This window comes from Amyelois transitella, chromosome 12, assembly GCF_032362555.1.
Source record: "Amyelois transitella isolate CPQ chromosome 12, ilAmyTran1.1, whole genome shotgun sequence".
Lineage (NCBI taxonomy): Eukaryota > Metazoa > Arthropoda > Insecta > Lepidoptera > Pyralidae > Amyelois > Amyelois transitella.
This window is the reverse complement of record NC_083515.1, coordinates 6,388,330-6,400,971: the sequence shown is the minus strand read 5'-3', so window position 1 is coordinate 6,400,971 and position 12,642 is coordinate 6,388,330. Positions and strand designations below refer to the sequence as shown.

General features: G+C 35.3%; 1 protein-coding gene across 3 annotated transcripts in view; it reads left to right on the top strand.

Annotated features, from left to right (window-relative positions):
• The window catches only part of LOC106142506 (uncharacterized), a 162,000-nt gene extending 149,459 nt beyond the window's left edge, over positions 1-12,541 (top strand). For 2 of the 3 annotated variants that reach the window (XM_013344289.2, XM_013344288.2), the window contains 14 exons: positions 1,581-1,656; positions 3,769-3,861; positions 4,072-4,133; positions 4,299-4,370; positions 5,103-5,240; positions 5,444-5,509; positions 5,896-6,087; positions 7,739-7,958; positions 8,072-8,327; positions 8,405-8,570; positions 8,756-8,971; positions 9,442-9,611; positions 9,731-11,512; positions 12,388-12,541. In XM_013344289.2, the coding sequence (XP_013199743.1) occupies positions 1,581-1,656; positions 3,769-3,861; positions 4,072-4,133; positions 4,299-4,370; positions 5,103-5,240; positions 5,444-5,509; positions 5,896-6,087; positions 7,739-7,958; positions 8,072-8,327; positions 8,405-8,570; positions 8,756-8,971; positions 9,442-9,611; positions 9,731-11,504 (3,501 nt within the window). In that variant the 3' untranslated portion in view covers positions 11,505-11,512; positions 12,388-12,541. The remainder of the gene's footprint in view (positions 1-1,580; positions 1,657-3,768; positions 3,862-4,071; positions 4,134-4,298; positions 4,371-5,102; positions 5,241-5,443; positions 5,510-5,895; positions 6,088-7,738; positions 7,959-8,071; positions 8,328-8,404; positions 8,571-8,755; positions 8,972-9,441; positions 9,612-9,730; positions 11,513-12,387) is intronic. The other variant, XM_060946768.1, reaches the window with a different exon arrangement.
• Positions 12,542-12,642: the final 101 nt, after the last annotated feature.

Here is a 12,642-nt window from a genome sequence, read left to right as displayed (position 1 = left end):
ATTAAATTGCTATGATGGTGAAACAAGATAATGAACATCTAATATTGTACTTGTAATTAAACATTTCTTAATATTCTTTTGTTGGTAACAAAATTAACTTACTTCTTGAAGACTGATCGATCGGTTTATAATGAAACCAGATCTAGTCCGAGTTTATAAAATGTCATTTTAGACATCATTACTAATACTCTGCATGCGAATGTAACTCTGTCTGTTTTTTAATACTAAACCTCTGAAACAAATATAATGAAATTTTGTACAGAGATTAGAGGCAACTTTTTTGCGAATAAACGAGGATCAGAGGGGATGAAAGATTGTCAGTAACTTTTACGGCGAACGAAGTCGCGGGGGACTGCTAGTTAGCTGCTAATAAAAATAATAAAATAAACAATATTATTTTTTGAATGCAACAAAGAAGTTGTCTAGGAATGTGGTTTCTGCAAGCGACCACACCTCGCGGCGAGGCCGCAGCATCCTTGAGGCTGCATTCCGCCACCTCCTCTATTTACGGTCTAAGCCCTCATTCACAGATTGCATATGAATGTTATATCAACTCGGCAAATCGATTACGTTTCGCAATTGTTTCTTAAAAACGAAAGTATTCGACAATGGGCGTGTTGATTGATTGGCAACACTTGCTGTATCGAGTTTTATGAATACTTTTTGTTTTCGCGTTATAAAGAACTGACCTTACACAATAACTGATATCTACGAACCAATTAAAAAGTGATATTTCCTCATAGCCGAGTCTAATTTTAAACTGTGTCACTGTATAGGTTACCTTAAGAAACGAATTTTTATTATTATTTTCATTACAGATTTTTTATTAATGTTTTTTGATCACTTTATCTAAATAGAAAAACGCAATGATTTTGTGATAACGCAATAAAATTTAATGTTTAATCATTAGATGATTTGATCTAAATTTTCACCAAATGGCTCAAAAAATTTGGTTTTGGGGAAAATTTGGTTTGGTTAGTTTAAATCGTAACATAAAATTCCAAATTGCAAGTACTATTCAAAATAATATTTCACAAACGAAGAAAAGACATACCTTTGTCTTTTACAGGTTTCTTTAATGGAGAAAGAGATAATATATAACGAATACCTCATCAAAGTTCAAGAATAGCCGCTGTTTAATTTGGACTAGATAATAAAATCCGGACGATGAGTCAGCAATAAACCAACTTCATTTAACTTTTCTTTAAACTCCCGTGTATTGTTATATACTACAAAGTTTGTAAAAACGTGCACGCGTTTAATTCAAAAACTTGCTGAATAAATGTTGAGTTTAATGTCTGTTTAATGTTAGCGGTTTAGTGGCCGTCGTCTAGCCGGAACGTGCCGTGAAATGTATGCAAAAAGTTGACATTAAATCTCTTTTAAATCTCCCTAATTATAAGATAAATTGTAGTATTTACATTAGTAATTTTATTTGTTGCTAGCTTTTGTTTTCAAAGTTAAATATATTGTACATAGTGTGTGTGCGTTTACGACCTTTGACCATTCTGCTTGTCACCTGCAAATGCAATAAAATTTTCAATTATAAAAATTTAACAGAGTCATTTGTATTGTTTCAGAACATCCTGGACAAGTTCAATCCAGGTGCTCGGCAGATGATCACTGCGGGAAAGGCGTACCTGAAGGCATTACATGGTAGGTATTATTTGTGACCTTTATTTAGGTATTGTGTATAAAAAAAACTGTACGTTTGCTGTGCTGTGTGGTTCCCGAAACTTTAGAAGGGAACTTTTCTAGACAAGAAAATCGGTTCTATTTTTGTCACTACATTGCTCTAGAAACCTGGTATAACCGCAATAAATATTTAACCGTATTTTCTTAATTTATAAAAAAAGAAAATTAGGAATGATAGGCGTTACGATAAATAAAGAGATAACTAGAAATATCGGGGGTGACATCGGGTGACAGGATGTTATTTTCGATATTATTGCCCATTGTCTTATGCTGTCACTTTCACTTTCTTAATTAATCAGACAGCGTGAATCTTGGGCCATTAGATTTATTATTATCCTTGTCGGCGAAAGATAAACATAAAACTTTTACTTATGTAGCTAAATAACACCATCAGAGAAAGGTACCATATTGAATCTAAAATAGTTACACTAAATCAGAACATAATAAATATTTTACATACAATAGTAAGTGATTAAATACATATTAATATTATGTGCCACTATTTATTATTAATTTAAACATTCACGAGCATCTAAGTACTATAATTTTATGCAAATTTGTTGATTAAGAGTATTCTTGGCCTGACTTTTCACCAACTAAACATTTATTATACGCAACATTAAATATTGAAAATGAGCATCATATTCGCATGAGAACCAATACCTTGATTACAAGAAAGTGACACGTTCTCACGATTATGTGACATAAGAGTACTCGGTGAAACGTAGACAGTTAATTTATGTTGTGTTAGCCAAATGTATGCATGTGTATGCAAAACCTCAATGTTCCCTTCCTTGGCTCCGTAACTAGGGCGTGTTCGGTGCCAAATTGTGTATGTAAGCTTATCTGCAGTGTTACGCCCCGGGCTCTACTAGCAATAAACTTGGGCATTCCGACGATGTATAGCCTCTTGCAGCCTATAATTTTTTTGTAGACACGAAAGTAATACAGAGGAATCTATATTTAACAACCTTTGCGCAAACTTTTAAATTCTTAAGGTTGATGCAGTCTTTGAAAGGTCACCCCCGTTTCCCTTCACGACTTTCTATCGATTATGAAAGAACTTACAAAACCAATAAAACATATCTGCATAAAATTTTGTTCACTTTTGTTGAACTGCCTAAAATTTTATTTTACATAGCTGAAATTTTACTTTTTTTATGAAGATTTTTATTATGATTTAAGTTCGCGCAACGTCACTCCGAGCAATTCTTATGGTAAATTCGTTTTCTGGATACAACTAGTTTTCTAAGACTCTTCGAAAATTGTAAGATTGTGAATTAAACTCTCAATTACTCATTAATACGAATTTAGGACTACAATTTTATTACAATAATTTTATGTCTTCATCAAATAAAAGAAGTAGGTAGTATATAATATAAAACATAAATACAAACAATTTAACACACATCTTATTCTTTCATTATACGATTTTAGTACCAATATAAGGTAATGTTAAACACCTGAGTTATTAGCACTTAAATTGATGTAAAGTGTCCTTAACGACCCAAATTTCTTGAGAGATCGCTTAAACTTCTCGAAATAGTATTTAAAGTAATCGAGTTAATTTAACGCCGGTCGTCTAATAATAATTCTTTGAAAGCTCCCAAAGGCGCTCCCAAATTTTTTAGATTTTTGTAACTCGAAGGGCATTTTTAAAGGTAATCTGCCCTGAATACTTTACATTAATTTGTGCCAGAAGCTTGTAAAATCTACTGCAATAACCTTATCTGGCTTATCCGTTAAAGGAACGTTGTTTAATCTAAACACGTCTTACATTTGAATTGAGTGCGGATCCAGTCTAACCAATTTTGTAGGCTGTCCTAGATATTTCGTGATAATGAAGGTCTTTAGCTTAAATACTAAATAGAAATAGGTATCAGACCAGAAGAACCTCTAGATTACCTAAGGAACCTAAATAACTTTTCTAGCTCTCTATTAGAATTTGCGCACCCCTAAACTAAACAAGAAACTTAAATGCCACATTCAAAATCTCAACACCCAACGGTTTTCCTCTTTTTTTAATTGAATCTTTGTATTATGTGTTTATATTTTATATATTTATTCATACAGGAGCCGCGGCCGCTTCTCGTCTGTACGTGGACGCAGTCGGCAAGCTGGGCAGGCAAGCTCAGCAAGGCACATGGGGCGGATGCGCGGACATTGGTAAATATACTCAAGAATTTAAAAGGCAAGATGTAACCTAGTAAACGCCGCAAGTTTAATTGTCATTCTATATTTACATCAGTTAAGTCACCTTCCATATAGGCAAATAAAACTGCTATTTAATTCCATTCCATTCCACATTTCCAAAAAAAATAATTATTGAGAGGTTTAGTATCCATACGACAATCTAAAAGATAAAACCTTACACAGGAACTGCGCTCATGAAAGTTGTGGAGGTCTACCGAGAAATACAAGATCAACAAATGAACATCGTAAGTAATTTGCTCAAAACAAATAATTTACTCAATTCTTATCCAAAACAAATTTCAATATAAAATTACATTTTGTGGCTTATTATATGATTGTTAATCTTCAATTTCAATTACCGCTTCCTTAGCAACTGTTATATCTTATATCCTCATTTTTATTTGACACAGCTGAAGGCGTTCTACGTCGATTTGCTGGTCCCCTTGGAAACTAATCTGGAGAAAGATACAAAAGTAGTACAGGTCAGTCAATAAGATATTTCATAGAAACCGGAATAATATGAGACAATAGACCTGGCGTAGTTACTTGAAACTATAAAAATATGTGTCGTCATAGTGAAATTTTCCGCGCAATCTATAAAAGTTCCCAATAAAATTGAGATGTAAAAATAAAAGATGCTATTATCCATGTATTAGTTACGTGCATCACTTTCATTACTACATTAGGTATTTTGATTGCACTTCTATTCATTTATTACGTCTTTCTTCCATAAGGGTAGACAGGACAGCACTTATGAAATCTAATAATATTCCAAATTCTACGTATTTCAAAACATTTTTTGGCAACCCCCATTGGTTGGTTTTTGGAGCCCCGTTCCAGGGTTTGTTTACTAGAATAAGATGCTGAGTTGAAATAAGCTCAGTATCAGAAGAGATAAGAATTTCTATTAAAAAAGTTTGGGCCCAGTGAACGACCCTTGTGTAAGTATTTTTGTGTAAGTTCCATTGTCCTGTTAAGGAAGCCATCTTGTCGGAGGCAACAGGATATTTTATTTAATTAAGTAAAAGACAGTAGGCATGCCAGAAATTTGGGGAATCCAATTGATTAAGTATTGGTTTAATAAATTTTAAGGACATAAAGATATTTTCTAAGATAACAGATATAATATGTTATACATCTGACCAATGAATTTGGAATTATTATTAACATATAGAATAATCAAGTCAACTTAATTTTGGTATCTTTATTTTCAGTCTGAACAAAAGCGATTCCTGCAACAACACAAATTGCGTTCAGAGAGTTACAGCAAGGCGGCGGCGACCATCAAGAAACAACGAAAGAAGAAAACTAATGTCACTAAAGTCGGCTCAGCTATGGACAAAGAGATGAAGGTACGCATTGAAATGTGAATTTAACAAATACCATATGGAATCTGGTTTATGAGGTTTCATTTGTCATCAATTTTAACTTAGTAGTTACTTTACGGTTTATGAAAAGTTATATAGCTTTCATATTTCATTGATCAAAGTTTCTTAAATAATAGTTACATATTCAATAAAAGTATTGGCAATTAATGTCTGTCTTTATGTTTCAGAACATGCAAATACTAGAAGAAGAGAAAACAAAACTGGACGCCTTTTGCGAACAAAGTTTGAAGAACGTAAGTTCCGTTATCCTTTTAGAATTAAGAGCTTATTTATCCTGCCCGTGTTGTATTAAGATTGTCACAAATAAATTTTTTAAAAAGTTCAAAAGTTGGAAATATAAAACAGATAAATTCAATTTTAAATGTAGAGTCTCGAATTAAAGTCTTTAACATACGTATTCCTGAGTCGTCAATTTATAAAAAAAATATCGTAGCTCAATAAAGCTATGTAATTTAACAATATTTCATAGCTTTTGAGAATATATTTCTTACATATTTTTTGGTTTGGTAAAAAAGTTAATATAGGTAAACCACAGCACTATTTTCATTCAACATTAATCCTTTTTTTACTTTATCAATTTAGTTATTAGCGACTACTATTTATGCCTACATCTCCACAGGCAATGACACAAGAGCGTCGCCGCTACGGATTCGTGCTGGAACGGCAATGCTCCCTGGCGAAACATTGGCTGGCTTACCACGCTGCTGGCGCGGCGTCGTACAACAACGGCTTGGAGGAGTGGCTCGAAGTGTCAAGGACCAGGGAATTCCTGCCACCGAACGTGGAGGCCATGTTTGTCAGTAGGATGAGGGTATGTGTTAAAGAATGACAAATTTATAAGTAAATAAACAATAATAATTATATACGGGATAAATAACACAGATTCACTTAGCCTCGAAGTAAGTTCGAGACTTGTGTTACGAGATACTAACTCAACGATACTATATTTTATAATAAATACTTATATAGATAAACATCCGAAACCCAGGCCAATCAGAAAAAGTTCTTTTCTCATCATGCCCTGGCCGGGATTCGAATCCGGGACCTCCGGTGTCACAGACAAGCATACTACCGCTGCGCCACGGAGGCCGTGTTTAAATATAATAAGTTTAAATAGCGGTAAAATATTGGCTGACTTATCAAGCTGCTGGAGCCATACAAAAATGGCTTGGAAGAGTAGCTCGAGGTGTGTTTATCGCGAATTGCGAAGGACTAGGTACATTATTTTTTTCGGGATTTATATCATTTTCAGTACTAATGACTTATGGTTCGATTATCACTTATTGTAAGCTCTTTTGCATTTCTCTTTGTTTCGTCCTCACTTCTCTGGAAAGGAGCTCGGGGTCCACCTATTACCACGATGCAAGATTGGTATAGTAATTTTTTAAACCAAACAACCACTGCAGGGAAACCTAACCCATATTGGATCATGGTTGTTCTAGTTGCGTAAATGTACTCGTTTCCAAGTTATATAGTTTCATAACAATAACATAAATAAACCGCCACACCCCGAAGCCGGACTATGTCGTTAGCATCGACATATTACAATGTTAAGGCGCACAATGTAATCCAATTTACAACGGGGTTGATGCGGCGGCGGCATGTGTGAATGATTGTAGCATTGTACACCACAATCTGTAATTACATTCTCACTACGGTCAAAGCAAACTAGACACTTTTAGCCTTTTTTTAGAAATAAGGACTTGCGTCGAATAGTATCTTATTTTAAACTTTGTCTAAAGTATACTCACACTTTTACCCAAAGTTTTAGTATTATGAGATAATGATTAGAAAGTTGCCAGAAAAATATTCTATTATTATATTTTTAACAATATATATTATTATAATTTAAAATATTGTTAACAAGGCGATGTCGCCTAAGTATATTAGAATATAAAAGAGATTCAATTTGAGCATATTTACAAAAAATATTTTTGGTGTTTACCTACAAGTGATAAATTAAAACAAAGATTTGGTACAATTTCCAATTATTAAACTAGATGTCTTACTAAAGTAGCAAGTTTGCTCTAACGTAGGTTAGGTAGGCTAGCTCTAAACGTAGGACTGAATACATCGGTCGCAACGCTTGTTTATGCAGAGTCGTATGTATTTGCATTTATGAATTCTAGAATTTCTGGACAGCAGCCTAGTTTACTGTCGACTACAATCTATGTCCCGAATAAAACAACATGTCTTACGACGTATATAAATATTACACCAACTCATTAATCTTAGTGTTAAAATTATTTTGACTATAAATTTAGTGAATTATAAAAATGACATTTAATCAAGCATGAGTGAAGCCGATTGATATTATTTTATCCAAAAATTGTACAGTCGTTACAGCAAATATTTTCGATATTACTAAAAACTTTAGAGGATATATCAAATGTCCCACTAAAATCATTAACGAACAAGATTAATTATAATGAAAGATATAATGACATTACTTTTTTTAACAGCAAGTTTCATTCTGGGCTGATGAAGAAGTATACGCCAGTCCTCGTGCTGGCGACGATGATGACAGAGCATCAGTTGGATCAGCTCTGAGAAAGACACGATCTGTCGACGCGTCATGCTTAGATGTCAGGTCCATTGGGGACTTGGGCTCACCAGCTCAAGGATTGTCCAGAGCTAAATCCGACTTCAACCTGCAAGCTAGCCTACATACAGGTGAACCAGGTCTGTATTGAAGTAAGATAAGTTTCTAGATATATTTTTTTTGTTTTTTGCTTGATTGCTCCTACTATCTTTTAAATTCAAGGCAGGAATTACTTTAAAACTACTCTTTCCAGATACTGATGCTCGCATAGCAACCCGTCCATCTTCTCTTGCTCCACCAACTTGTGCTATTCGTGAGCCACCATTGGCCAGGGCTCTGTACGCCTACGCAGCAGCTGGAGACAACCAGCTCAGCTTCCAAGCCGGTGATATACTAGCTCTCTTGGGAGAAAGAACTAAAGGATGGCAGTACGGGGAAAACTTGCGCACACACCACGCTGGATGGTTTCCTTTGGCATATACTGAGCTGATTGCTAATGACGAGAATCCGTAAGTTGTTGACAACATTTTAATATTTTAAGAAAAAAATATATCAAGTACTTTAAAAAAAACATTTCTTCTAACAGATCAAGTTCGCCGGCTCGATGGAGCTGTGCTCAAACTCCAAATGAAGGCCCCCCGCCAGCACCAGTTGCGCATGCGCAAACTACCCCCAGTACTCCATCAGTACATACTCACCATCCACCAACTCGCATGTTCGGAGATACCGTCACTGCTCATCACGTGAATAAAGTAAGTATCTACCCTGAACATGAATCCTAATTCACAATCATTAGTAATGTGATAATAAATTTAGACACCAATCGACATTATTTTCATTTTGTTTAGTGTTTGCTACAATCTGAATTATTCTAACTGAAATCCATTTTTTATCGATTTAAATCACTTTTGCTTATAAACTTTACCCAATATTTTAGGGTCGTCTTGGTACCAGTTCACCAGGGCTTCCACCAACACTGCCAGCGCCGTCTCCAAGCGCCCTCAGTTCGTCAGCGAGTGCCACGTTCCATGCGTCAGCTCCGGCAGCTGGTAACACAGCTATAAAGAATTCCACATCAGCCGCCAGTTTTACGACTCACGCAGTCATCGAAACTAGGAGCTTTGGACCACAGACATTGCCGATGCGCTCACAGGTAAACAATTTTTTTCGATTTCAACGAAAAATCTAAGATGAAATTGGTTCAAATAATTTTTTATTTATGCTATGGTGACAGTAAATTCTTTTTTACCAATCCAATTATACCAGTGAAATTAACTGATGTCGTGTGATTTCCCAAACATCACATCAGCCTATAGGAAGATCTTCCCTTTGTGGCGGTCGAGCTCATAACAAATTCTTCTTGTAGGCGATGGGCTAGCAACCTGTCACTATATGAATCTCATTTATCAGTAAGCCAAACAGGTTAACGTGGCCTATCAGTATTTTCAAGACTTTTGACTCTGTCTACCCCGCAAGGGATATAGACATCATTTATTATATGTATGTATATATGTGAATTAACTTATGTTTGCTAATAATCCAGTAGGCCTATTTTGTAAGGCAGAAAAATACCAATATACTTTTATGTCAATACAAGACCAACATAAACATTTTTCAACACAGGTTGCTCAAAATAAAGCTGGCCCAGCCAAAACTGTCGTGTCGGCTGTTGGTGCAGTTGGAAACGTTTCTCTGCACAGCTCTAACGATTCGGGATTCTCCAATGAGCCACCACCGCAGCCCGACGTCGACTATAGTGATGAAGAGGCGCAACGATTACGAGTCCCTATAAGGTAATACTATCATGTTTTATGTTGTTTGTTTTATGTAATCTTTATGCTTATTTAGATTTGCTTGTTTATTTTATGTTGTAGTTAATCGTATTTATTTTGCTATTTTTTTTTGTTCCTAGTAAAACTGCTCAATCTATCAACGATCATAAAGCTTACTTGCTCAAAACTCAAAGCCTGAAACGAGGTCCAAAGCCAACAAATGTCAATGGCTACCTCACTGATGATCAGCAATTAATGCTACGCAATATGCTAGATATGGACCAGGATTCTCAAAAAGTCAAGAGAACTAAGTCATTCTGGAAATTTGGACGTACAACTTCCGAGGAAATAATGGAGGGCATGTCTCTTTGGCAACATCGTGATATTGTTGATACGCATCCAGAATTTAAGAAAAAACTTTTTGTAAAACTCAAAAAAGAATTACGTCCAGCACCAGATATACCTGATACAACAAAACAAGCGAGTCCTGAAAAAATAATTCAAAATGATAATAAGCAAACACGCCCCAAAGAAACCATTGACAGAAAAGAATTAAAGATGTCTAATGGTATACGCCAAGCTAAAAGTTTGGGGTCAATACAAAATGGTGAACAAATTGAAAAAGAAAGAAAAACTGATCACTATCGACAAAATCAAGCAATGAAAAAGAAAAGCATTTCCGAAAAATCGATAGCTGAAGAGAAGAATGAAGAATTTATTCCGAGAAACGAGTCGAGACATTCTGATCTGACGAATACGAGTACAATAAAAACTAATTTTGAAAATAGTTTTTATAACGATGAAAACGGAGATGGATTTGTCATGAAAACCGTTAAACGCAGAGAAATATTGCAGAGATATGACAATGATAGTACTTCTGATGGAAATTCTGTTGCCTCAAGTACTGATCCTTATGACTGTATTATTGTAGACGATCACATGACATCTAAAAAACAACAAGAGCTTGATCGTCGCCGTCAAGCACAATTACTTAATGAAGATGTCAAAATGCGCAAGGAGAATGCTTACATGCCAGAATTTGAAGAAATTGAAGTGACGCCAATCAAACCACATATTCGCGCATTGTCCACAGAACAAATTGCTAAAAGCCCATCTCATGAGCGTTCTCCTCCAAAAACAATGGAATTTAAAACCTTCAAAGATAATTCAAAAGAGATAAAAACGTTTTCAGCTTCATCTGAAACTCTAAAGTACAAAGATGAACCAACGGATCGTTACGGAATTCCTACGGAACGTAACAACAACGAATTGCGCAATGAAGACAAATATAACGGACATGACGAGGGTACATTAAAATATAAGAAACGATCAAGCAAGGAAGAGAAAATTCGGCAACAGCCTTTTGAAAATGGAAAGAGTCACAAAAAAGAATATCCACAAGCTGAAGCCAGAAACCAAACAAAAGACACAAGGCCATTTGATAATAGAGAACCGAGGATTGACTATTCTTTAGACAGGCGTCACATGAAAAAGGCCGACCCTCGAGCAAGGAATAGAGTAAATAGGAGTTATGATGACAGCTCATTGCCATATAATGGACGCAGAGATGAGAGAGTATACTACGAGTCCAATATATCATACTTCAGTGATCAGGAACGCAGGGTTTCACGTTATGACTATGAAACGGATTCTAAGAAAGCGGAAAAATCTAAAATAAGACAAGAAGAAGCACGATTGGAAGCCAGGCGTTTTATAGAACGCAGGAGTGAGGGACCATATAGTGAGTCAGATGATCAGAAATTCAATGAAGCCATGAAGCAACAGAGACCACAGTTGCTTCCTCGTACTAAACTCTTAAAGAGAACTCCTGATGGGAATGAATTGCCTGAAGAAGGTCATACCTTTGGGCCATGGTATGATTTATGGGGTCGAGAAACAGCAGTCTACAAATAGTGTAAGAGGTTTGTTATTAGTTTTTTTTATTCATCTTCATTTTCTTTATCTCTTATGTCGGTCAGTAATTCATTTTTGTTTACTAAATGTTTATTTATCTTGTTATTTCTTTCGTGTAGAAAATACCTACTTATTTTTATCGTAAACTTAGAATAACTAATACTCTCGGTAAAACATTACTTAACGGTTGTGAACATCAGAAAAACTGAGTTCAGTTTCGGTATCATTAAAAATTTCGGTAAGAACTACATACTTTTGAAGTACTTACATGTTTCATGTAAAAAAGGCTATTAAGTGAGAAACATCATTGTACGAGTACTTGTAATAGAATCTCGTACTAAACTCTTAAACTCGTACTGCACTACATATTATGAACTTCATTTTAAAGTTAAATTTTCCCTACACCGCAGCAGTAGGACAATTACGTTACCACATTTAGTTCAAATAATAAATATGTATGCTTCTTATTCCTGGCGTCGGTGGTCAAATCTATATGAAGATAGGGCTTCAGATAGGGTTTAAAAATGCATGATACGCATATGGAGGCACAAGTTCAAATCCGAACTCAGCTATGTACCAATTACTCTTTTCATGAGTTATATTCATTAGTTTGAGAACTGATAGTCTTGTGAGGTGAGGAAAAACATCATGAGAAAACCTGCGCAGTGAATGTGTAACCATGCTCCAATACGGGTTAGGTTCTCCTGCAAAGGTTGCGGAGAGGTCAAATGTGTCGCTTTACCTATGTAAAAACTTGATTCACCCAATTCTGGATGAAGATCAAAAACGCGCACCCCGGGCTCTTCTCCAGAGATGTGAGGATGTAACCGGGAGAAAGCATATGTAGGAATACTTATATGACCTTATTTATTTTTGTATGCAGGCCACAACAATTCGCAACGGTGAAGCTACGGAAGGCGTTAACCAACGACCGATCGTCGCCAGCCATCGAGTAATGTCTATAATTATTTTGTTAATTAATGTTAAATGTAAATTAGAAACACCATGTATTTTGTACAGTTAAATATTCATAGTTTAACAAAGAATATATCACAATTTTTACAATAATCTACAATTTCGTTTTATTTTAATGACTTTCACCCTTGAGAGAGTAAACTGAAAGTTCTTGATTGAGAGA